The following is a 27,927-nucleotide window of genomic DNA, read 5'->3' as shown; positions in this document are numbered from 1 at the left end:
TAAAGTCCCCAAAACCTAATCTTCTAGCATTTAATTTAGAAATTATTATTATTATTATTATCATTATTATCATTATGTAGTAATTTAGTAATTATTACTAATGTGTATTACAATGCTATTGTGGGTAACCAGAATTAGGCTGGGAGTGAGAACACCCACATGTAGTTTCTAACTGGCTACTAACCTCTTAATCATATATTCCAGGTATGGAGAAAGGATGGATTTTATCCCTCAGAACCTGTTTTTGTTCCAGTGCCTGGAGCCAGTGAAGAAGATGGTGGGGTTATTCTTTCTGTAGTGGTCACTCCCAACCAGGTAATTATGTTTCCTTGTTGTTGCTGAAGGTTAAAAATACTTGCCTGCCTGCCTACCTACCTATATGCTTAACACAGGCTTGCACATATAGGTGCTTATTAATTATTTGATGAATTGAGTTGAATTATTGCCTAATTGATATAACTCCATCAGGCTTTTGTGCCTTCCATCCCCTCTTACCTCCAGCCCAGCCTAATCTCCACACTGTACAACTCACTTTTCTTGTCTTTTTTCCTGGAACTGACATAGCTATGTTATGTACAGTTTTTCTAGTTTATATAAATCAATCAAGATACATTAATTAAGCACCTGTCATATTTGAGATAAAGTGTTAGGTACTATTTCATCAAAACAGCAAAGAATCTTGTACCCTAAACCATGGCAGCTTTAAAATGCTTACTATTGATTGCTATTTCTTCAGTGCCTCCCCAATGCCTTGAATATCCTCTTCCCTCTTATTACCTCATTGAATTTCTACCTATCTTTTGCTAACTTCTTCATGAAGTCCTCCCTGAACCCCACTGTTGGTAACCACCTTCTTACCTTAGACTTCAGGTAGAACTATTTTGAATTTCTTTAATGTGCTTATCATGCAATTTTGTATACTCTTGCCCTGTTAGATTATATACTTTACCATGGCAGAAACTGGCTTATCTAACCTTTGTACCATTTGCCATGTTGTACACAGTATGTACTGCCCAATCCAAAGATTTGGGGTTTTCTTATCTCTTGATATGAGCTGACTAATTTCCTTTTCCTTAGTCCCTCTTACTTTTAAGGAAAGCAGAGTGCTGTTTTCTTTTCTAGAATGAAAGTACCTTTCTGCTGGTGCTGGATGCCAAGACCTTTGAAGAGCTGGGCCGAGCCGAAGTGCCAGTGCCAATGCCCTATGGCTTTCATGGCACCTTTGTTCCCAGGCAGTAGGGACATTGTCAAGGACATGATGATCAGATGGGAAATGGAAAGACCCTCATATGTTGGCACCCAGAGAGATATCTTGTTTCTTTTTTATTCAATCCTCAATCAATAAAGATTTATTAACAACATTCTAGGACAGTCACTGTACTAAGCACTGGGGAAATTAAAAAAAGGCAAAAGACAGTTCCTAATTTCAAGGAATTTATAATCCATTCCAAGCATCATGCACTGCAGCTATGAAAGCAATCTGTTGCCTTGGCCGTCTAAATCATGAACACTGGAGAGTAACTTTGAAATCCTCAGAGTGTTTTTAGGTAGCTAGAAAATATTAAGTTGAAATATCATGGTCTCACATTTATATAGCTTTTAGTCTTTTAAAATTAACTTTAAGTTTTTCCTAAGTTAACATATACCAAATAGAATGGAAATTTACATGGATTATACATAAAATGGTAGATCTCCTAAATAATATGTTTATACATTGTACAATATGTATATGCATATGTACCTATACATATATTGTATATCTATAATACAACTCTCTCTTTTGTACATCTTGCTTTTCTTTTTAAATATTTAACAAGACTTTGAAAGCTACAGCTTTCAAAAGACAACTAGGTTGTACAGTGGATAGAGTGCTGGTTCTGGAGTTAGGAAGATTTGGGTTAAAATATTACCTCAGATACTTAATAATTATGTAATTCTGAGCAAGTATCTTAACTCGTTTGTTTCCTCATCTGTAAACTGAGCTGAAGAAGGGAATGATAAACCACTTCAGTGTCTTCATCAAGAAAACTCCAAATAGGGTCATGAAGAATCAGACATGACTGAGAATGACTAACAGCTCCCAAGTTGTCCTACTTATTTGCTGTTTCTCCATTTATCCAATTTTTAAAAAGGCTTCCTCTGATTTTATTTTATTTCTTTCCCCCGCCCACTTTATCCCTATCTCTTCTTATTCTTCTCCCCATATTAGGGGAAAAATAGAAATAAAGTTCTTATAATAAATACCCAGTTAAGAAAAACAAATTCTTACATTGACTGTGCCTGAAAATAAACAATTTTACTTTGTAGATTGTACTTTATTTATTTTATTTTTTCCCTTTATATATGTATATTAGCTTTTAAAAAAATTATTTTTTCCCCAAATTTATTTTATTTAAAGAAACAGAATAAGAAAAAGAAAAACAGAAAAGGAATACAAAACAAAATGAAACAAAACAAAAGAGAACATTGTCATGTATCCAGCAGAACACTAGAGAGGATTCAAAATATGTAACAACAAATTACCTGTTCAAAAAAGTATATATATTAGTAGAAAAAATTATATTCATGAATATCCATCTTTTTTTTAACTTCCTTGTAAATTTTCTTTTGTTCCCTGATGTGCATTTTTTTTAAACTTTATTCTTTTTTCCCTCTTTTATCCTCCCAATACCTCCAAGCAGGGTATGAGTTAAGAAAGGATCTATCTATCTCTCCCCCACCTATAGATCCCTCCCTTGTCTTCTTCTCTCATCCCGTCCAACCATCCCTCCCCCCTTTATTTCTTTATAGATTTTTGAGGGTGCTATATCCTTCATATCTATATCTAGATAGATAGATAGATAAGATAGATAGATAGATAGATAGACAGATAGTGTTGCCAATTTAACCTATTTCTGATGTGAATAGAAAACACATTTCTTTATGAATCATTTTGGGAGAGCAAAATCAAAACAAAAGGGAAAAATCACAAGAGAGAAAAAAACAGGAAAAAGAAGTGAACGTAGTATGTGTTGATTTACATTCAATCTCCATAGTTCTTTTTCTGAATGCAGATGGTGTTTTCTATCCAAAGTTTATTGGGATTACCTTGGATCACTGAAGCATGGAGAAGTACCAAGTTTTTCATAGTTTTATCATCACACAATCTTGCTGTTACTGTGTACAATGATCTCCTGGTTCTATTTGTTTCACTCAGCATCAGTTCATGTAAATATTTCTAGGCTTTTCTAAAATTAGCTGGCTCATCATTTTTTTAATAGAACTATAATTTATATAATTTAATAGAATAGAATAGAATATTCTATTACCTTTATATACCATAACTTATTCAGCCATTTCTCAATTCATGGGCATCCCCTCAAACTCCAGTTCTTTGCTACTACTAAAAGAGTTGCTGCAAACGTTTTTGAACATGTAGGTCCTTTCTCCTCCTTTATGATTTCCTTTAAATACAGACCCAGTGGTGACACTTCTGAGTCAAAGGACATACATAATTTTATAAACCTTTGGATGTATGTTGTACTTTAACATGCAATAATAATAAGTCAAATTTATATAGAATTTTAAAGTTTAAAAATGTTTTTCTCACAAAGCCCTATAAGGTAGGTAGAGTAAATATTTTAAGTATTATGTCATTTTACAAAAGAGGAAATCTAATCTGAGCTGTTAAATTCATTGTCATTAATCATCAAATTAAGTTTCCTAGTCTAGAGGTGAATTCACATCTTCCTGATCACAACATCACACTGTCTCACTATATCTTCACAATAGCTCTATAAAAAAGGTAGGGATAATTTGCTATCCCTAATTTACAGCTCATAGATTTGGAACTAGAAAAGAGCTTGGAGATCATTTAGTTCAAGACCCTCACTTTCACATGAGAAAACTGAAGACTAAGGAAGAGAAGTAATTTGGTTAAGTTCATAAATCATAAGTAGCAGAACTGGGATCTAAATCTGGGTTCTCTTGCTCGAAATTCTGTGCTCAATACCTTTTGACCCAGTAGTGTTTCTACTGGGCTTATATCCCAAAGAGATCTTAAAGGAGGGAAAGGGACTCACATATGCAGAAATGTATGTGGCAGCCCTTTTTGTAGTGGCCAGAAACTGGACACTGAGTGGATGTCCATCAATTGGAGAATGGCTGAATAAATTGTGGTATATGAATGTTATGGAATATTATTGTTCTATAAGAAACAACCAGCAGGATGATTTCAGAAAGACCTAGAGAGACTTACATGAACTGATGCTGAGTGAAATGAGCAGAACCAGGAGATCATTGTACACAGCAACAAGATTATACTATGATCAGTTCTGACGCACATGGCTCTCTTCGACAATGAGATGATTTAGACCAGTTCCAATTGTTTAGTGATGAAGAGAGCCATCTACACCTGGAGAAGGGTGAGGTTCACAACATAGCATTTTCACTCTTTTTGTTGTTGTCTGCTTGCATTTTATTTTGCTTCTCTTTTATTTTTTTCTGGTTTGATTTGATTTTTATTGTGAGGCATGAAAATTGTATAAATATGTATGCATATATGGGATTCAACATATATTTCTACCATGTTTAACATAAAGTTCTGTGCTCACTTCATTTCACCAAACAGGCAATTTCATGATATATTTGGAAGCCTCCAGCTTATTGGAGAGAACATTTGTGGTGAACTTTAGAGCTTCTAAGAGGGATTTAGAGGCCATTGAGTTCAGCCTTCTCATTTTTGACATGAGAAAAAGGGGCATAAAGAGAGTGATTTGCTCAGGATCACAGAGCTAATAAGTATTTAAGGAAGGATTTGAATTTAGGTCTTCAGAACACCAAGCCCAGTGCTCTATCTGTTACTATGACAGCTTTTATAGATTCCACAGAATTGGCAGGTATAAATAATTCTAACCTGCATTTGTTTAGGGAAGGGGAGGATAGGGAGATGGGACCGACTCCTAAATTGATGAGATTATAGGTTCATTTGAAAGCTATAAATCATCAGCTAGCAAGATGTAAACCTAGAAGTCAAAATACACGTCTTTCAATAAGAACAGAAACCTACTTTTTCTATTTCTAAATGTTTTTACTTGTTTTTCCATCATATTACTTCTTTTAATTGGTCATATACATTATCTCTAGGCAATGCAAATAATATAATAAAAACTAAACCATATTGCTATTATCATGGATAAAAATTGGATAATGATTCTAGGGTTTGGGAAGGAAAGGGAGAAGAAATACAAATTAGTATTTTGATAATTATGCATCTGAAAATTAATTTCTACTTCTCATCTTTACCTTCTCCTTAACAACTGTCTTTTATGTGTCTGTAAACTCACTCAGAGATCATTATTGTCCCCTGATCCTTTATTCCAAGGAGACCAGAAGAAGACAAAGATAAAACAGTAGAGGGATTTAAAAGAGATCTTAATTTATAAGGGATGTACGGACAAGACAAATACAAAACAGGTGAGCTGTGATTCTTGTCAATTCTGCCTCTTCCCATTAATTCATATCCAGCACTCCCCCAATTCAATTTTGTCAGGGTGTAATGCAATTCAATGGAAGTGAGGTAAGCAGCAAACACCTTTAAAATGAATCCAGTTCTGAGACTCACTTTTAATCTCCATAGAAACTGGAAAGTAGCCTTCAGCAGCAGCTTTCTCAATTATTGTTATGTCTTAATAGAATTGGACACCAGGTGGCACCACAGGCCACATAATCCCTGAATTTCCACTCACATAATTAATTTGGCTACTATATTTCTCTTTGGCCCAAGAGCAATCAAAACACTTGGCTGATGATGTCAATTGCCTTTAGGAGCCTCTCACCTGCTCATTTGCAAAACATTTCATATGTAAATGAAATGCATAAAAAACCCTTTCAATTAGCTGCTTTGTGGAACCTTACAAACTCAAAAACCCTTGGATGGTAGGGTTTAGAACTGATTTGATTCGATTAGTCTCATCAACCCTCTCATGTTACAAATAAGGAAACTGAGGCTTGAGAAGGTCCCACAGATAATTAGAAGCAGAGTCAAGATCCTGAGGAGTTAAGTCTCTTAGTTTTAGACTCAGGTGTCTTTCCTTGACAGGACATCTCTCTGGGGTACAACTGACTCCTGGGTAGGATTAAAAGTAGAGAAGACAGTGGGAAGGAGTAAGGAAGGAAATCATTTTAAAAGCTGTTGTTATAGAATTATTTGATTCTTCCCGATCTCTGTTGGGGTTTTCTTGGCAAAGATAATGAACTGGTTTGCCACTTCCTTCTCCAGCTCATTTTACAGATAAGGAAACAGAAGTGACTCCCCAGGGTCACAGAGCTAATAAATAAATGTCTGAGGCCAGATTTGGAACTCAGAAAGAGGGGTCTTTCTGACTCTAGTCCCGGTCTCCTAGCCACGCGCCACCCAGCGCAAGACTAAAAATAATTTTAATAGTCTAATAATGTTATTAGTATTCATATAATACTGAGGCAGCTGGGTGGCACAGTGGCTAGAGTATCGAGTCAGGAATTCAAAATTAAAATCCTTTCTCAGGCATTTGGGCAAGTCATTTACATTAATTTGCCTTAGTTTTCTCACTTGTAAAATGAGTATAATGGAGGACTGGTCAACGGGATCCTCATCTTCAGTCCTCTTCTCATCGCTCCTTCACAACGTCCTGATTGGCCTCTGGTCTCAATTTTCTCCAAACTAGTTTTTGATCATTTTTTCCCCCCAAAGTTATTTTGATCTTTCCTAAATCTGACTTTGTCACTTTCCTATTCAAGAAATTCCAGGAGCTTCCTACTGATTCTAGAACCAAATATTATTTCCTTTTTAAAATTTCCATTTTTGTTTTATATTAGAATGTACATGAGTGTGTAATATCATGGGAAAGATGCTTATAATATATCAATACGGAGACAAAAATATTTAAGATAAAGCCATTCCTATTTTTTTCTGGTGTTATATATACATATATATATATATATATATATATATATACACACACACACCCACACACACACACACATTAAGAATACATTTCCTTATGAATCATTTTGGGAGAGTAAAATCAGAACAAAAGGGAAAAAACAAATTAAAAAACAGAAGAAAAAAAAGTGTTGATTTACATTCAGTCTCCATATTTCTCTCTCTGGGTGCAGATGGGGTTTTCCATCCCAAGTTTTTGAGATGGCTTTGGATGGTAAATTCTCCTTTTAAAAATTAACATTATTAATTTTGCTGATAGGGAGGGGTAATAATAATTTAATAGCTACAGAAAATCAGGAACGCGCGAAGTTGTACGTGGAGGACTTTAATGTGGATGTAAGAAAAACTGCCCCAAATGAGAATTATGCAAGAGGGGTGCGGGAGAAGCAGAGAGCTCCCCATCCCTGGGGTCTTTCTCAAAGGCTTCTACATCACGTTATCAGCTACAAAGGGGTACAAGGTATCTTATTCAAGTGGGAGGTGGCCGCTGACCGCCAGCTAGGTTTGGACGCGCAGCCAGAGGGAGCTCCACCACGCCGCCAGGGGGCGGCCTCCTCCGCAGCCGAGATTAGCGGGCGGGGCCATCCGGAAGGCGAGACCCTAGACTGTAACAGGCCTGCCTTTGCTGGAGAGGGCGCCGGCCTCTCGCTTCTCCTCTGATCATCTTCTCTCCGAGGTAACTGGAGAGGTCTCTGGCGCGCGACATGATGAACACGTCAGGCTCGCGCCCGGGACATCCCTATGCGCGGGTCTCGCGGTGCGTCACCTTCAGCGCGAGCCATCGGCTCCACAGGTGAGGGGGGGGGGGTAGGGAGTAAGAGGGCGGGACCAAGAGCTAGGGTCTTCCGGAGGAGAGGCCAGGCACTCTAGTTGGGGCGGGCCCATATATCATACACTTCCCTCAAGGGCGGGGTAATTGGTTGCTCGGACCAATGGGTGGGCATGGGCAACATATGGGCGTGGCTTGGCCCCACAGGACTGGGGGCGGGGCCATGGGCTTACGTAGAGGAGGTGGTGTGAACCTTGCACCACAAAAGTCTAGGTCGCTGTCTAGGGGCAGGAAAGTCTGCGCCAGTGGTTACAAAGGAAAAACTTATTAAATTGAAATAGTTATCGAGATATTTTTTAAAAGGCCACCGGCTCCAGGTTGACGACCTTGTAATTAGTAGTTATTAACAATACAATAAAACGTTTCTTAAGTATCTGTTAAGAACCATCCATTGTGACTCTTGCTCTCCAAGAGTTCACGTGTAATTGGGGGACCACGTGCAAACTTATTTAGCTCGACGCTTCCGGGATAAGCCGGAGAGGAGCGCGTCAGGCTCCGGGATCTGGGGGGCGGGAGAAGGCTTTCGTAGAATTTGCGAGTTTTGTTGCCACTTAAAGGAAACTGGGAGGTTAAACTGGGGGGGGGTCGTTCTAGGCTTGGGGGCTCGCCAGGGAATGCCTTTATAGCTGAGAGACGGGGTATCCAGGAACAGCCAGCGGCTCTGTGGCAAGGAGCTGTGGGGGAGCAAGGTGGAGAGGAAGGATGGCGGGATGTGAACGCCCAGGGAAATCAAGACATGACCCTCTGATGTCATTAACTCTCTTCAGAATAAAAGTTTGTAACTAATTTGAAAGTCTCTAAATCAAGGGTTCTCAAACTACAGCCCGCGGGCCATATGCAGCCTGTTGAGGACGTTTATGCAGCCTGGGTTATATAATAGTCTATCAGGTGAGAGAATGCTGGGAGTTCACAGCTTTGGAATGATTCCCATACAGTAGAAATGGGCACTGGCCAGTCGCTTTTATGGACATATATGACTTTAATGTGGATAAATTTAAGGACTGTGAATTGCTAACACTAGTGGTACAGTGTTCTGCTCTGGGATCATAGTGAGTCTGACACAAGAGATCCCATATGTATGTATGTGAGCTAATATTGATTGATTTTCAAAGGATCAGGGTTTTTTTTTTTTTAAAGCATATAAACAGTTTACAGGTATTATTTGTATACTATTGTTTATTCTTTTTTCTTTGGCAGCAAATCTCTCAGTGATGAAAAAAATCTGAAGCTGTTTGGGAAATGTAATAACCCCAATGGCCACGGGCATAACTATAAAGGTAAGAAAGGGAGCTTTTTCACAGAAATGAGAGATAGAGCACATAATCTTGCAGAAAGAACAGTGATTTGTTTGGAAGTCAGGAGATTTGTGTACTACTCTGGACTCAGTTCTGCCAATTAACTTGGGCAAATTATTCTTTCTCAATTGATGTTTCCTTAGCTGTAAAGTAGCAGAGTTGGATTTCAATGATCTTTAGGGTTTCTTCCAGGTCTAACATTCTCTGAACCCAAGTGTTAAGTGTATCCTATCATTGTGGACTTAATAAGTGGAAAACATTGTGAGCTTAAATTTCCACAATTTTAAACAAAAATGAGAAGTTAAATTAATTTCAAATATAAACTATCTCTCCCTTAGGTGAATACAATTTAATAGTTTTGAAGTATTCATAAGAGCAGGAGAAGAGTAATACTCTCAATTATCTGCTCCAATGGAGTGGAGCAACATTATAGCTAGTCCAAAATAATCAGTGGTTTAAAATCATTTTTATTTGGCTTAGGAATTCATAATAAGATTTTTTTGTGGCAGTATATATTCATCTAACTAGGTCTGGCCAAGGCTAACATTAAAATGAATTTGTTTTCCCTTAAGTACACACTCACTGAGGAAAGGAGGTAGTTAAGGAACATGCTGCCTAGTAGGGATACTGCTGGGTTTAAACATTTGTCTGTGATAATCCACAAAGATTAATTTATGTATGCCTGGGTAATTGAGATTTACTTCTTTAGAAGAGTCAGCCAGGTATGGTATAGTGGATAAAGTATAGGCATTAGAGTAAAGAAAACTTCTTTTCAAATTCTGCCTCTGGAGTACTTCTTAGCGGTGTCACCATGGACATGGCACTTAATGTCTAAGTCCTAGAAAATTTCCTAGGACTTATTTATGAAGTCAGTGTCAGGTAGTTGATACCCACATCATAGGTGGAGGAAGTTTTCTATTCTGATAAAATCAAATCACAGGTTCTTTTGAGTTCTGTACTTGGGAGTTTATTCTATTAAGACATAACAGATGCTTCCAAGTGCTGATCTATAAACAATTCGCCTACCTTCAGATAAACATCCATTTGTGAAGCAGTTTTCTTTTAAATTACTCCTTACTTTATAAAAGCACCTGTGTTTCCTCATATTATTGCTGTCAGCTTATGTGTGTATTCATGTGAATGAGGTAGAGATTCATCTTCCTTTTTTGTCTCTACTAAGAATTTAAGTCGTTGAGTGTGCTTAATTTGGTGTGTGACTCTACTCAGAAAGGTATTAACTCAAAATTGGATACCACTCCTGGTAGTTTTCCTCCAGAAAGAACTACAATATATTTTCCCTGGCTTTGGTCTTATACTCATACTTAGAAGGGATCTGATGATAAAGGAACCAGCTTCCAAATCGGATAGTTGTTTTGTTTGTCTACTACTATAGCCTGTGTTGCCAATATCTGCTCATGTGGTAGCTTGTTGAAAATCATGCCTATTTTTGATATTTTGTCTCCCCCCACCCCCGTAGTTGTGGTGACAATACATGGTGAGGTATGTGCAAAAAATATTTCTTTGTCTTTTGTGATTTGTACAACTTGCTTAGACCTTTTCTAGCTTATGTGGTGGGCTCTTGTCGTGTATTCTATGCTTAAAATGTTTCCTTTAGTGTTGCTTATTTGTTAGTCTTTTTATCTGGTGAATTGCTGCTTTTTCTAGTTACTCCACTTCCAATAAACTGTTTTTCAAACTTGATTCTGAAGATCTGACTGATATTATAGCACAAATAATACTTGTGAGAACAGATCTCAGATTTAAATGATTATCTTGGAAATAAGTCTGTGGGGAAACAGAAATATTTTGGCCTGCTCTCTGGACTCTTTGGATGGCTTTCTTCATTTTCTAAGGATTGATTATTATGAGTTGTCCAAATCTAATTTTTAACTTTGTTTATCCGTAGATCGATCCTGTGACAGGAATGGTTATGAATCTGACAGACCTGAAAGAATATATGGAGGTAGTATTATTATTTAGTACTGTATAGCTTTGTGGTATATGTTTAAAATTGAGGTCCTCAAATACAAATTTTCAAAGGCTTCATTCTGAAAACTTCTGCCTTTAGAATTGTTTTTGCTGTAAGCTTTGGGAAACTTCCCTTTTACCTCTAGTCTTAGTACTACTTGTTTTGCTGCTGTTTGAAAGATTCATGGATTTAAAACCAATCAGAAATAATGTATTGTGATCAAGAGAGCTATTTGTATCATGCATTTTACTTGAACTACACCTTACTTCTCTGCTTTATCTGTTTAAATTCTTCTCATCCTAAAAAGAACCAATTTCATTTGTGAAAGTTTCTATTCTTTTCCTGCCCTCATAGATCTTTTTGCTCTCTATATTCTTTCAGTCTATAAACACTACCACAAAATTAGCACTGAATTACTTTATATTGTTCCCTGAGCATATTTCTGTTTCTGGATGTTTTCTTATTTCTGCATTCTCCTCAACTCCTAGCATGTTACTAAGTATATTAGATGTATGTGGTTTGTTACTTAGTATTCATCACACTACATTTAATTCTTTATATGTTACCTTTTTTTTTCTTGTGACATATACAACAGATACTTATTGAGCACTTATAAGTGTATATTAGCTCTATGGGGAATGCAGAAAAGTATCTCAGAGCCCCTGTCTTCAAACTGCTTACTGACTTGAAAGACAAGAAATGTATGTAAAAGCCTAACAATACAGGAGATACAAATGCCTGTTAAAATGTTTACTGAAAGGTTGAATTGTAGATTCAGAGAAAGAAGGGATGTCTGTGGGATGTAGTCATAAACAGAAGGCTTCATGGAAGAGGTGGACATTGTCCTGGATCCTAAAAGTTATAGGATCTCCAAGTTGCAGTTAACGGAACAAAAACCTCCTCCACAATATTCCTGAAAAATGCTCATCTGGCTTTGCTTAATGACCTCTAGTGATCTAATTACTTCTTGAAGCATCCCATTATACTTTTGAATAGCTCTAATTGGTACAAAGGGATGTGTTTTTTCCTTTAGTCTAAATTTGTCTCTTTTCAACTTCCTGCCATTCCTCCTATAAAAGTAGTATAATCCCCCTTGAACAAGATAACTCTGTCTTTTCTTTTCTAATTTAATTAATATCCCTAGTTCTTTCAACTCATCTGCATATGGCTTTATGGCCTAATCTTGAGGTCTGACACTATTCTGTGGGTCTCCTGGGTGCTCTCAAGAAAATCAGTGTACTTCATAAATGCAGAATTCAGAACTGAATAAAATATTCCACGTACTGTCTGACTACAGAAGAATGCATCCTCACCATTACTTGCTTAGTCATATATACTAGAGCCTAAGAACATATTGACTTGTATTAAATGTTCCACCATTAAAATTTTCAAGGCCTTTTAAAAAAATAGATGAATTGTTATCTAGCCATGTGACTCCCATATACATTTATGAAGTTGCTTTTTTTTTTTTTAATTCAAACTGAAAATTTCCCCTTCATTTCTATAAAGTTTTATCTTATTGGCTATCTAATTTGTTGAGAATTTTCTGGGTACTGTCATCCAATATATATGCTAGCTCTCCTAGCTAGCAGTGTCATCTGCCAGATTTGATAATCATGCCATTTGTGAAGTCATTGATAAAAATATGAAATGGCACAATACCAAATACTGATCCCTGGGTCATACTGACATTGAACTATTAATGACTACCTTTTGTGTCCATTCAATAAGATCCAAATCTACCAAATTGTGATATTAACTAGCACATATAATTCTTTGTCCACAAAAATAGTATGAGAGATTTTGTCAAATGCTTTACTAATACCTAGGTTCCCTTGATCTGACAGGGTAGGAACTGTTAGAAAAAACTATGTTAGAAAATTAAATGATAGTCTACTGTGGCTTTTCTTTCTTTTTAAAAAGGATTTTTAATTTTTTTTTTACATCACCTGCATTTCTTAATATATCTTCCTCACTCATAGCTAGGCCTTGATATAAAGAATACTCAAAAAAAATCCCAAAGATTCAAAACAATCCCAACCTTAGTCAAACTTATCAACCCATAGAAAAGGTCCGATTATGCAATATTTTATCTCTATAGGCCCTAACTCTTCAAAAAATGGGAGAGAATCCCTCTCATAGTTCTTCTTTTGTAGCAAGCTTGGTCATTGTAATTTTTTAGCATTGTTTCCATTTTTGTTGTTGTTAATTCTATTATGTGGTTGTAATTATTGTTTATCTTGCTTTCCTAGTTTTGTTTATTTAACTTTTTACCAGTTTCTATTAGCTTGCCCATATTTTTTTTTAAATCCATCGTATTCATTGTTTCCTTTAGTGAAGTTATCCATTACCTTTTTGTGTTATATCTTATTTATCTCTTCTCTAGCTTTTTTATTTTATATTCTTTACTACTGTACAAGGCACTGCCATTTATATGGGGCTTTTCTTTTTTTGTCATTGACTTCCTTGAAATATATACCTAACAGGGTGGGACCTCAGGGCCAAAAGTTAGCATGATTTTAGTCAATTTCTTTGCATAATTCTAAATTGCTTTCCAGAAGTCTTGGACCAATACACAGTTGCACTAGAAGTATATTAGTTTGCCTGTCTTTTCATAATTTTCCTCCAAAACGGTCTCTTTCTTTTGGCATCTTTGCCAGGCTAGACCTGAGGGGAAACCTGAGTTGATTTGATTTTCATATATCTTTTGTTTGTAGTGATTTGGAGTGATATTTCAAATAGTTATTAATTATAATTCCTTTGCACATGTGTAACCCATATTGGATTCCTTGCTGTCTAGAAGAGGGAAAAGGGAGGGAGAAAAATTTAGAACACAAGGTTTTGCAAGAGTGGATATTGAAAACTATCTTTGCATGTATTTTGAAAAATAAAAAAAATTATTATGATTTTAAAAGAATAGTTTGTAATTCTTTTGGGAACTGTTTGTTCACATCCCTTGACTATTTATTTGGGAATAGCTTTTGGTGGCAGATCTTATTCTTAATGAAGACATATTTTCTTTTCATGTTCCCTGGTTTATATTCTAAGTGTTTGCATACCATTCCCTTCAATGATACCTTCTTTTTAAAAATAGTATCTTATTTTCTTATTTTTCCAAATACTATATTCCAAAGATAAAAATTATCTTGCAAATTTTTCTCCCTTTCTCCTTTCCTTCCCCCTCACTAAGACAGCAAGCAACCTGATGCAAGTTAAATGTGCAGTTCTTCTAAGCATATTTCCATATTTATCATGCATCACAAGAAAAATTAGCTCAAAAAGGAAAAAAAACATGAAAAAGAAAAAAAATAAGCAAACAAACAGCAACAATTAAAGAGTGAAAATATTATACTATGCTTTGATCCCTATTCTGTTCCATAGTTCTCTTTCTGGTTGTAGCTGGCATTTTTCATCACAAGTCTATTGGATCACCTCATTGTTGAAGAGCCAAGTCCATTACAGTTGGTCATCATATACTCTTATTGTTTCTGTGTACAATGTTCTCTTGATTCTCCTCACTTCATTTAACATCAGTTCATGTAAGTCTTTCCAAGCTTTTCTGAAATCAGCCTTTTCATCTAACATTCTGGACTATTACCAGATATCGGAAGTCAAACAGCCTTCTTTATTTTTGCAGATTCTGCTTTCTTCCATCTTGGGGAAATTGAGACAATATTTGTCCTCCCCCAGTTCTGTATCACCTGTCTTGTCTTGTGTCATTCTGATAGTAATTCGGCCAGCATTCACATCTGTCTTTTCTTTTAGTTCCTAGAGATGTAGTTATCAGAATCTGGAGCCTTGAACTTTTCAGGTTTATCAAGATTCTTTTGTTTTATTTTTTTAGTGTTAGCTCTTTATTAGCCATTTTCTACTTTTTTTTCTCTCTCCAGCATCTAAATCTTTCTTCTTGAGAGAGAAAACAGGCAAATCTCACATATGTATTCTCTTACTACTCAAATAGGACAATCCTTTTGATTTATTGAAACCATAATTTATACTAATAGTAGCTAACTTCTATAAAGTACTTTATGGTTTACAAAGTACTTTGCAGACATTGCCTCATTTAATTCCACCATGGTGTGATGAGCTCAGTACAACAAATACTATTATCCCGTTATAGCAGATGAAACAGGCATAGTGATGCTAGTAGACTTGTCCATAATTACCCAGCTTGCAAGTGTCAGAGGCAGATTGGAATCTGGCCTTGCCCAGCTTTAAGGGAATCATGGTACTTATTAAGATTCTAAAAATGATTTCTTCCATGATACCAACGCTTTTTAGGTAGCTGAAACGGGGTACTAATGTCAGAAAAAAAGGAAGAAAAATGATGTGTGTTTGAACACTTAGAAATAATCTACTTTGCACTTATAAATACTTTTAGGAGCTCAAGGTAATTAAATTACTTGATTCTAAACAAATTTTGAACTAACTTTGTAATTGAGTGACTCTTAAAAAACCTAAGTATTCTGATTACATGTCCTTTTGCTAACTTCCAATGTCTTGTTGTGACACTGATAGATGAGAATTATGTTGAGGTGTTGTTTGAAATAAAACATTTTTCGGAGATCATACAATTGTTATCTGATGTTCTTAATTGCCTTGGGTCACATTACAGAAAAGTTCTAATGTAAGTATTTCCACTCTGATATAAGTGTTCATGATTGGACGGTAATTGTGGGTTTCTTACTATGGTTTTGCCAGCTGGTCTTTGGACAAATGAAGGACAACTCATCATTTTGGAGAAGGAGGTCCTGTTTTCTACTGATAGCATTAAACTGCCTGGAATTTTTGTTGAATAGGGTCATAGCACACAGGCGTTCAACTCCAGTTAAGAGAGTCAACATCTGAGAAGTACAAGCAGTACCCATCCAAATCTGAATCACAAATGGAGCCAATCTTGGTTTTTCTTTTTTCTATTATATTTTGGCTCTAGGAGGCAATTATGAAACCCCTTGATCATAAGAACCTGGACCAAGATGTACCTTACTTTGCAGATGTCGTGAGGTAAGTGCTGACTCCTACTTTTGTCTCATGAGAGATAATAAAATAAAAATAAATTTTCATATTAGTTCAAATAAATTGCAGTCTTCTCTTCTTCCCCTCAAAATGTGGGTCATATAAGATATGAATGTAACTTATGAGAGTAGTATTAGCATCATAGATATATCTTAAAACTTGCTTCTCCAGCAGCAGAGGCAGAAACAGTAGCCATGGCTTTCTCTAGGGATTTCACTCACTCAAGTGAAAAGAGGTTGGGTTGGTGGTTGCCCCTGCAGCTTCTATTACTACAAGAAATAAGAGAGGAAGAGACTTAGAAAAGGATTTAGCATCTAAACACCCATTAAAGACCACATATCTCTCAGTATAGAAAAAAAAACTACTAGAGAGGTGAGTGGTAGAAAGGGATTATTGGTTGTAGTCCTCCTCTTTGCAGAGCTTCTGCTTTGGTTTCCACATTCAATTAAGTAAACTCTCCTACTCATGGCTTTTAAATGGTAAAAAGCCTTTCCAGCTTATGGAATTTGGTGTTTTCTAGCTCTAAAATGGCTAGTTGGTAGGGGTGGAGGTAGAGGTTATTAATTGGTCTCAGTGTGGAAAGGTGATACCCTTAGTCTAGAGTCTTCAGAGAGGTTAGGTGTGATCTGAAATTAAGGACAAGATGGGGAAAATGAAAGGAAAGAAGTATACATGTTGGAAGCACCGAACCTTTTTTTGTCAAATCTCTTTTGGAAGTATTGAGTGAAGGTGATAAAGAAGAGTGGGAGGATGTTGGGGGATAGGGGAAGAGAAAGGAGAAGTTACTATTCTCTCAATACTGTCAGTTCAGAAATCATCAGTAACAAATGATACTTCTAATGGAATTTCTTTCCCAAAGCAGGTTTGCTTAGTTCTAGGTTCCCTTCTCTTGATGTGGCAACATTACATCCAAAAAATATGTCCCATAGAAAAGTGGTTAATAAGTATTTCTATAAAAATGGCATCAGACCACACTTAGTTATCAAAAGTTTATGAATTTGTAAAGTTGGCTTAATCTCATGGATATATATTTTATTTGCCTTTTTCAGTTTTTTTTTACTGTTGCTTCAATGCCATACTAGTACTGGACAAAATGTATTAAGAGATTTTGAAAAACTGAAAACTTCACCATTTGTTTGGTAGTATGGGCCCATGCTCCAGTCTATAGTGTAGAGGCTGGGCAGCTCTATCCAGGAAGCTATATCACATATGTTTGTGGAATTTTAAGATTCTTTATTTTAAATTGGTATGAGGTCTTTGATACGATATAGTAGTGTAATACATAATAGTATACATCTTAGTACAAACCCAGATTTTTTTAATTAAAAATATCTTTTAGTATTTCTAAGCCCAATGTTTGGTATTCTAAGGAATTCCTTTTAACTTTATATAGATAGTAACCCCAAAGCATCAGTTAAAGGCTTTTAACTTAAACAAGTTGTGCTAAGACTTTTGGGACAACCTATATGTAGTATTTAGCGAGAAAGAAGGTTAGTTGTTTACTTTGAAAAGCAATTTCTCCTAAACAGGTCATTTTATATGACAATTTCATGTAGTTAAATGCATACATATAGATATTTCCTTCCCAAAAGATTTGATTTTAGAGGAGCATCCTCAATTTGGGATAGCCTATTCAGTAAATAATTTACTATATCTGGTTGTTAATGTAAATGCTCAAATTTGTAAGGTTTATTTCTGAGAATGATAGGTATGAGACTGCTAATCATTTTCATTTTGAGCTTGTAAAATCTTTATCTCTATTCACAGCACAACAGAAAATGTAGCTGTATATATCTGGGAAAATCTTCAGAAGATTCTTCCTGTGGGAGTCCTTTATAAAGTCAAAGTGCACGAAACTGACAATAACATCGTTGTCTACAAGGGAGAGTTATCAGCCCTTGGGAATTAATATTACTATTTTAACATTAAATTCATGGCTAATCTTTTTGTAAAAGAACTTATCTGTTGAAGTATTAATAAGCTGCCATATTGATGCTACTGTTGTGTCCTGGAATATCTGAACGTAAAAACATTTCAAATTAGTAGAATTTTTATTTAAATCTAGGGAGTTGTACTTTAGAAATTGAAAGAAAAATTGTTGTTAGAGTGCTTTGGTGGATCATTAAAAAACAAACCAAGAAACTCTTCCTTTTATTTTGTCATGATCATCTAGTTTTCCTAATTGAGAAAATCTCTAGGCATAAATATAAATGAATGAATTAAAAATCATTGTATAAGTGCCTACTATGTACCATCCATAACACTAAGCTTTGAGAATACAATAAAGAAGCAGACAGTGAGTTTACATACAACATTTAAATCAAACTGGTGGTCAATGAAGATTATTTGTTGGAAAGTTACAGGCACAGAATGGAATCATAGGAGAATGAAGATTGACACATCTTTTCAGAAACTATAGCAAAATATATAGGAATATTAGGAATAGAAAGGGAGGGTGAAGAAGTCTGAGGTTTAAAATGAAATATAGTCAGAGACAGAACCTAGATTTGGTGGGCCACTGTGGTAATCATAATTAGCCTCCAAGGCCCAAAGATAGGACTTGTAGATAAGAACATATTAAGTTCTCCAGGGTACAATTCTGGAGGTAAAGGATGCTTTTGTAAATTATTTGAAATATTAAAATGTGTGTAGAACTTTACAATAAATCAAGTTTGAGTGATGTAGCTGATTTTGAAGGCCATGAATAATGATTACTTATTATACATCCTCTTAAAATAATACAACAAAAAAAGGAGCCTCTACTCTGGTATGACAAACCTCCCATAGGAATTGCTTATTCATTGTCCTTAATCATTTTTCCTCTGTTAATTTATATTGAATTAAATGAATGTAAATCTGCAGGTCTATGTTGTGTGGACAGAGCTTTTTCTTTCTTGGATTCTCATTTGCATTGCTGGGGGGAAAGGGGAAGAGCATCTCCGTTTCTACTTTGTGCCCTAAGATAAAGCTTTGTAGCCAGTAAAGAATCAGCTTGACAATGAAAGGCCAGAATTTGTTTTAAAGTATTAAACTTAATACAGTTTCATGTGCAAACATATTTTGTTGTTATTGTGGTTGTTCCATGTTAAAGAAATGCTTGTGTTGTTCTGTGAATTAAAAATAAATTTAAAAACAATTAAGAGATCTGGACTTAGGGTAACCAAAGCTCGATTCAACGTCCAGGTGGGTTACTTTTATTAGTCTTTGGACCATAGGAAAATTATTATCCTTTTTCTATTGCAGTTTTCTTTCTTTAAGAGAGCAATAATTTTTAATGACATCCCACAGGGATGTTGTGAGAATCAAATAGATCTCACAAATCATGTAGAAAGGCAGTGTGGTATAGTGAAGCTGGCAATGGAGCTAGAAGGACCTAAGTTCAAATTCTACCTCAGGCACATAAGATTGTGACTCTAAGTGAGTTATACACTCAGACTCTTTAGTTGCAAAGAAAATGGTGCTCTGGATTGGTAAGAACTCCCACAGCTGGTAGTTCCATATGCCATTGAAAACACTGGTCTAAGCAATTTAAAAGTGCTTTGAAAACAGAAAACATGATTATAAATATGTTATTCTTTAAATTTTGAAATTTGTGATTGTGATTTACTTTAAATTTGAGGATAGATCTATATCACATACAGTTTTTGGCTGAGTCATTTATTTGATAAATGATGCCATAACCAATGGTGGATGAAAAGTCATATGCCAACTTCTGATAGAAGACTAATACTTAGATTATAAAGCATTTCTTTTAGAAAGAATTAGCATAGCTTTGGCAATAAGAGAAGAAAAAGAGATTAAAGGAATTAGAGTGAATAATGAGTAAACCAAATTATCACTCTGCAGATGATATGATGGTATAGTTGGAGAATCCTAAAGAATCAACTATAAACTATTAACAATAACCCACAACTTTAGCAAAGTTGCAGGATAAAAAATAAATCCACATAAATCATCACTAACAAAACCCAACAGCAACAGATACAAAGAGAAATTCCATTTAAAGTAACTGTTGTATTAAATATTTGGGAATCTATCTGTCAAGGGAAAGTCAGGAACTATATGATCAAAACTACAAAACGCTTTCCACACAAATAAAATCAGATGTAAACAATTAGAAAAATATCAAATGCTCTTGGGTAGATTGAACGAATATAATAAAGATGACAATACTACCTAAACTTATCTACTTATTTAGTACTATACCAATCAAACTCCCAAGAAACTATTTTACTGACCTAGAAATAATAACAACAAAATTTATCTGGAAGAACAAAAGCCAGTGAAGGCGGCTTAGCTGTACCAGATCTAAAACTATATTATAAAGCAGTGGTCATCAAAACCATTTCGTACTGGCTAAGAAATAGAGAAATTGATCAGTGGAATAGGTCAGATTCAGAGGACAAAATAGTCAATGACTATAGCAATCTAGTGTTAGACAAACCCAAAGACTCCAGCTTTTGGGATAAGAATTTACTATTTGACAAAAACTGCTGGGAAAATTGGAAACTAGTATGGCAGAAACTAGACATTGATCTATACATAATACCATATACCAAGATAAGGGTGAAATAGGTTCAGGATCTAGACATAAAGAAGGATATTATAAATAAATTATAAAAACGTAGGATAGTTTACCTATGGATCTATGGAGAAGGAAGGCCCTGTTTGTAGTGGCAAGAAACTGGAAACTGAATGGATGCCCATCAATTGAGAATGGCTGAATAAATTATGGTATATGAATGTTATGGAATATTATTATGAAAATAACCAGCAGGATGAATACAGAGAGGCTTGGAGAGACTTACATGAATAAGTGAAATGAGCATAACCAGGAAATTATTGTACATGCTAACAACAAGATTATACGATGATCAATTCTGATGGACGTGGCTCTCTTCAACAATGAGATGATTCAATCTAGTTTCAGTTGTTCAGTGATGAAGAGAACCATCTGCACCCGGAGAGAGGACTGTGGGAACTGAGTGTGGACCACAACATACTTAATTCTTTGTGTTGTCTGCTTGCATTTTGTTTTCCTTTTTTTCCCTTATTGATACGATTTTTCTTATGCAGCAAGATAAATATATATACATATATTGGATTTAATATATATTTTAACGTATTTAACATGTATTGAACTACTTGCCATCTAGGGGAGGGGGTAGGGGGAAGGAGGGGATAATTTGGAACAGAAGGCTTTTCAGTGTTGAAAAATTACCCATGCATATGTTTTGTAAATAAAAAGCTTTATTAAAAAATTACAGACCAATGTTACTAATGATACAAAAATTCTAAATAGAAGACAACAACAATATATCTCAAACATTATACATTGTGATCAATTGAGATTTATACCAGGAATGGAAGGTTGAGTTCAACATAAAGAAAGCTATTAACACAATTTATTTTGATGAAACACAACACTATTATTATATTGAGCGAAACTTAACTCATCAAAATTGGCTCAAAGAAGGAATAACAAATACACTCAACTGGATATAGAAATCTTTCTTATCCTATAGGAAAGTAGGAAGGGAAGAGAATAGGAGAAAATTATGTGTATGAAAAAAAGGCAGGTTGGAGGAGGGAATAATCAAAAGCAAAACTTTTTTGAAGAGAGAGAAAGAATAGAATAAAAAGGACGGGGGGACTAGTATAGAGAAAAACATAGTAAGCAATAGTTTTTAAACAAGTTTCTCTGATAAAGATCTCATTTCTAAAACAGAGAAATTCATAAAAATAAAAGATGTGAACAATCTTCAGATGAAGGAAAGTTATTTATAATCACATAAAAATGCTGTAATTCACTATTTATTGGAGAAATGCAAATTAAAACAATACTGAGGACTACCTCATACGTATTAAATTGGGTAGTAGTACAAGGAGAAAAAAGGGAAAATGGTATAGAGATTGTTGGAAAATGGAACATTAAAATATTGTTGGTGGAGTTGTAAATTGATTCAACCATTCTGTAGGACAATTTGGAACTATACTCAAAGGGTTATCAAACTGTGCATAACCTTTGATCCAGCAGCGTCTTTACTGGATCTCTATCTTAAAAATATAAAAGAGGGAACAGGATTCACAAGTACAAAAATGTTTGTAGCAGCACTTTTTTTTGGTATTGGCAAGGAAATGGAAATTGAGTGGATGCCCACCCCATTCCAGTTGAGGAATGACTGAATAAGTTATGGAAGATGAATATAATGGAATATTATTTTTCTATAAGAAATGATGAGCAAAATGCTCTCAGAAAGACTTCTATGAGTTGATGCAAAGTGAAATGCACTGTGTACAAAATAACAGTAATATTATAAGACGATAAGTTATGAATGACTTTTAAGTGTTAAGTATAAGACTTATGATTTAAAAAAATGATTACATACATACTCAATGAAAAAACTGATGGTATCTGAATATATATTGAAGCATATATAATTTTTTTAACTTACATTATTTTTATTGAGTTTTTTTTGTTGTTGTTTTTGCTCTATGTTTTCTTTTACAACATGACTATTAAGGAGATATTTTGCATGTCTACACATATATAATCTATGTCAAATATCTTGCCTTTTCAATTAGGGATGGCTTGGGAAGGGAAGAAGAGAGAGAATTTGGAAGTCAAAGTTTTAAAAATGACCATTAAAATTGTTTTTACATGTGACTAGGGAAAAATCAAATATTTAATAATTTAAAAAAAGAAAGAATTAGCATTAATGAAATGCTAGTTGCTCTGTGTCTTGAGAACATTTCTTATTTTTGCTTCCAGGGGGTGTGTGTGTGTGTGTGTGTGTGTGTGTGTGTGTGTGTGTGTGTGTGTGTGAGAGAGAGAGAGAGGGGGGGGCTTAGGGGAGAGGGAAAGGGAGAGGAAGGGAAGAATGGAGAGAGACACAGAAATAAAGAGAAAGAGATAGAGGCAGAGACAGAGGAAGACAGACACAGAGATAAGTTGAGAAGATAGCCAGACACATAGAGACAAGGAGACAGACACAGAGATAAGAAAAAGAGAAAGAATAGGAGGTTTTAACAGAAAGATTATAATATGAAATGGAACTGTTATGAAGCTTTGAGGCTGTTGTAACTGGCTTTAACATTTCTTTAAGAGTTTCTCTCTATCTTGTTTTGTTTCTTTTTAAAACCAAACCAAACTAAACCAGTGTTTTGATAGGTTTCTATAACAAGAAAAAACTAATTTTATTTGACCTATGGGGCTGGGATAGGAGAGAGGTATTAGTGTGGTCTAATTAAAAGAATATTGACCAAGGAGTGAGAAGAACTGGGTTTTAGTTAGAATCTTAGTTATGAAGCCTTGCCCAAATAATTTAATATTACTGGACTTCTTTTACTTTACCTAAGAGTATCAGGAAAATCTGAGTTTAAGTCTTATGTCAAATCCTTACTAGCTCAAGTCATTTAACCCTGCTTGCCTCATTTCCCTACATATAAAGTGAACTGGAGAAGGAAATGGTAAATCACTCTATTATGTTGGCCAAGAAAATCTCAATGAGGTCATGAAGAGTTGGACACAACTCAAATGACCCACAAAAATGGAAATGATAGTTTCTTAAAATTCTCAAAAATGAGAATGGATGAGCTATTCAGAAAGTAAGCATTCATTTTGGAAGAAGGTGAGAGAGTCATTGTCACTAGTCAATTAAAAAAACCTGAAAAGGTGAATTTTTTAAACTCCATTTTTCAAGTGTATTTTCTTTAAAGGGTTGAAAACAATAAAAATCTTATGTTAGGGATTTATAGATTAGTAGCATGGCAGCTTTGCATACATTAGCAAATTTTATAATGCTTTTGGCCCCAATAGGACTCAACCACATCTAATTGTGCTGGGGGATAAAAATATTAGAATAGTAATGACTATGGCTATCTCCCATGAAGAACATATGCAAATCATTAAATCCCAATTTTAATAATTAAAGCCTCACTCTTAGGTAATGAGAGGAAAAAGTGACTATAACCATATCTTTATAACATATACCTTGGGGGTACAATGTAGTTCATTCGGTCATTTTGATTCTTATTGACTTTTCAATGTGGATCACCATATGCCAAATAGTAAGATGTTTGAAGTAATCTGCTCATATTCCACAGTGTCATGAGCATTTTAATAATTTCAAAGGTGGGACAAAGACAAGTTGTTCATCTCTTTTCTGTGCTGTCTGGAATATTTCTATCCTCCTTTGTATGTAGTAAAGTCGTTAGTTTCACATAATTTAATTTTATAGAAAGATTCTGTTGCAAGGCACTTTTGGAAGATATCCCAGATAAACACTATTAAAATCTCTATGGGGATGCAGAGAGATCAGATGCTATCACAGGTAGTTATGAAAGAACTGTACTTTTCCAGGGAAGGTTAATCTTTGAAAAGTATTGGAGAACTAGATGGACACTCTCTTCTTGTTCTGCCTCTGCTTTGACCACTGGTAAAACACTTGATCCTCCTAAATAACATGTATAAATAGCCAGAGTTGAGCATAGAGCTTGTCTGCAAGATCTAGAGATTGCCAAATATGTTGTGTGGTTGAATCAAAATAGACTATACCTATTCTCAATCAGGGGTAGCTAGGTTCTCAGTGGGTAGGATGTCAGGCTTGACTTCAGATGTAGCCTCATACACTTATCAGCTGTGTGACTCTAGGCAAGCCATTTAACTTTGTTTTCCTTAGTTTCCTTAGTTGTAAAATGAGTTAGAAAAAGAAATAGTCAGCCCCTCCAGTATCTTTACCAAGAAAACTCCCAATAGGGTCATGAAGAGTTAGACATGACCGAAAATAACTGAAAATGAACAACAAATTGTCAAACTATCAGCTTAGTAATCTTAACAAAAAAGAAAATGAAATTATTCTGGCATGATTTCTTAGAGAGTCCCTTCTGGTTCCTAGTGATAACCACTTTCTTTTCTAAAGTTCTTATAAACCATCCACTTAATAATCACTTTGAAGAATCAGTTTCATATCCGGGCCTTCATTCCATTGAGATCACTGGCAGTGAGCAGCAGCCATGCCATAAAAGCAGACATTTACAAAATTATTAGTATATATTTTTCATTAGATTCTTATACAACCCTTTGAGGCATACATTATAAGTATTTTATGTCCATTTTATAAATGTGGAAATTAAGGCATAGAAAAGTCAAATAACTTGCCCATAGTCACATAGACAGTAAGATCAGTGGTATGATTTCAACTTGAGTCTTCTGCCTTCAAATCCAGCACTATGTTTACTATATACTATCTCTTACATCTTGCTAGATCTCCCCACCCCTCCAAAACACTCTTATACCTATATCACAGGGTTTTAATGGTAAAATGAGATTATAAATGTAAGATGCTCTGGGTCTTTGATCTTATATAGGGATATAGGGAACTGCCAGGACAATGTAGTTCTGTGGCTACTTCTCAGTCACCATCAACCCGAGTCCCCAGGTGACTAATTATTTTTTCCTCTGAAGGTTTAAGGGCTATCCTCACAGAGGTAAGAGAGTTTCTTTACTTTTCTTCCCGAGCCCCCATCTCATGTGTTTCTCATTAATTATCAATTAGCAGCCAGAGTTAATTAGCTTTTTTGGAATAGCTATTTACTAAGGTAGTATAGAAAACAAATTGTTACAGAAACTGCCCCTAAAATCTGGGTCATAATATACATTTAAGGTCATTGGGGAAAATGGGATCAATCTGAGACAGAACATATGACAAATAGGTAATATAGCTCCTGGTTTCTGAAGTGCTTTTCTCCCTCTATGGAGTTCACATGAAGTTTTGGTGGATAAAACTCTCTTTAGGGATTGTGAAAGTAGCACTTTAACGGAGTCCTGAAGCTGCTTTTCTTTTAATGTAACCTTGGTTCTTAAGGATGATGCTACTATTATCCCATGATGTTCTAGGGACACTGCTACCAATATAGATGGGAAATCTAAATCTTTAAGTTTTTCAAAGTTCACAAGGTCACCATCTATTCAAGGTGGGGGGTTGTCTCCCCCATTTCCACCAAAGGGGTTCCTTTCTGGGTGTAGCTAGAATTGCTCTACTGCTATTATGGCCTGCTACTTGAATACTGACTTCTAAAATGGCTTTTTCAGGCATTTAGATGGAGCAGTGGATAGAATGCCAGTCCTGAAGTTAGGAGAACTTGAGTTCAAATTTAGCTTCAAATCATCTACTAGCCTGGGCAAGTCATTTAACCCTGATTACCTAAAAAAAGTAAAATAGCTTACTCTTTTTTTTTTTTTTACAAGCTTCTCAGTGTATCATGTCTGATTTTCTTCTATCAAACACAAAATAAGTTTCTATGTGGGCTCATCTGATTGCATTCAATCTGTACCTGGTTTATACTTTTGATTGATTGATTCAATAGAGTGGTCTAGGAATTGTTCACACCTAACTTGTGCCATCGATGATTTTATAACTTAATTAAAAACTTTTCTCACTTGATAAAGATATATGGAACATCTTGTTAGTTAAATTAATTGAGGATGAGGGCTGTGAGATACACCTCTTCTAAGAGGAAACTCCTCTTCCTAATGCAACTAGCTTTATCTGTCTTAGATAATTTGCTAGAGCATTGAGTAGTTAATTGAATTGTTCAATCACATACATAGCCAGTATGTGTCACAGATGTGGCTTGAACTTGTGCCTTCCTGACTTTGGGGTCAATTCTCTATTCACTATGCTCTCTGTGTAGATTTATGTATGAATATATACCTCATACATATGCATAATTCTATGTACACATACACATGCACATTTATTATTTGCTATTATTATCCTGGGGCATAATTCATCTGGTACAAGAAATATGAATTGTACCATTATTTCTTATTTCTAACTTATCTTGGCCTTTGTTGTTCAGTTGATAAGTTTGTCACCCATGGGTAGATTTTTCTCCTACTTTTTCCAGTCTGAAATACATTCTTTTATTTTTATTTATTTTTAGTTTTTTAAAAAAATTATTATTTTTTTTATTATAGCTTTTTATTGACAGAACATATGCATGGGTAATTTTTCAACATTGTCCCTTGCAATCATTTCTGTTCCAACTTTTCCCTTCCTTCTCTCCACTCTCTCACCTAGATGGAAGGCAGACTTATACATGTTAAACAAGTTAAAGTATATCTTAAATACAATATTTGTGTATATATTTATACAGTTCTCTTGTTGCACAAGAAAAATCAGATTTAGAAAGGTAAAAATAACCTGGGAAGAAAAAAATGTAAACAGAACACATTAATTTTCCAGTGTTCTTTCTCTGGGTGTAGCTGGTTCTGTTCCTCACTGATCAATTGGAGCTGAATTGGATCTTCTTATTGCCGAAGATATCCACTTCCATCAGAATTAATCTTCATATAGTATTGTTGTTGAAGTGTATAATGATCTCCTGGTTCTGCTCATTTCACTCAGCATCAGTTCATCTAAGTCTCTCCAAGCCTCTCTGTATTCATCCTGTTGGTCATTTCTAACAGAATTATAATATTCCATAACATTCATGTACTACAATTTACCCAGCCATTCTCCAACTGATGGGTATTCATTCAATTTCCTGTTTCTAGCCACTACGAAAAGGGCTTCTACAAACATTTTTGCACATACAGGTCCCTTTTCCTTCTTTAAGATCTCTTTGGGATATAAGCCCAGTAGTAACACTGCTAGGTCAAAGGGCACAGTTTGATAACTTTTTGAGCATAGTTCCAAATTGCTCTCCAGAATGGTTGGATCCTTTCACAACTCCACCAACAATGTATCAGTGCCCCAGTTTTCCCGCATCCCCTCCAACATTTGTCATTATCTTTTCCAGTCATCTTAGCCAATATGAGAGGTGTGTATCTCAGAGCTGTCTTAATTTGCAT

The 27,927-nt window shown here is 35.2% G+C and overlaps 2 protein-coding genes across 2 annotated transcripts in view; both read left to right on the top strand.

Annotated features, from left to right (window-relative positions):
• BCO2 (beta-carotene oxygenase 2) overlaps window positions 1-2,304 on the top strand; it is a 39,930-nt gene extending 37,626 nt beyond the window's left edge. The window contains exons 11-12 of the mRNA XM_074304251.1: window positions 205-315; window positions 1,123-2,304. Of these exons, the coding sequence (XP_074160352.1) occupies window positions 205-315; window positions 1,123-1,239 (228 nt within the window). The 3' untranslated portion in view covers window positions 1,240-2,304. The remainder of the gene's footprint in view (window positions 1-204; window positions 316-1,122) is intronic.
• A 5,221-nt stretch (window positions 2,305-7,525) lies between these two features.
• PTS (6-pyruvoyltetrahydropterin synthase) lies at window positions 7,526-19,124 on the top strand. The gene is made up of 6 exons (XM_074304250.1): window positions 7,526-7,754; window positions 8,988-9,067; window positions 10,563-10,585; window positions 10,992-11,048; window positions 15,988-16,058; window positions 17,838-19,124. The coding sequence occupies exons 1-6, from the start codon at window positions 7,666-7,668 to the stop codon at window positions 17,977-17,979; spliced, it is 462 nt and encodes a 153-aa protein (XP_074160351.1). The 5' UTR covers window positions 7,526-7,665; the 3' UTR covers window positions 17,980-19,124.
• The last annotated feature ends 8,803 nt before the right edge of the window (window positions 19,125-27,927 follow it).

The sequence above is a fragment of the Sminthopsis crassicaudata genome, chromosome 3, assembly GCF_048593235.1.
Source record: "Sminthopsis crassicaudata isolate SCR6 chromosome 3, ASM4859323v1, whole genome shotgun sequence".
NCBI lineage: Eukaryota > Metazoa > Chordata > Mammalia > Dasyuromorphia > Dasyuridae > Sminthopsis > Sminthopsis crassicaudata.
This window is presented reverse-complemented; position numbering and strand designations above follow the sequence as displayed.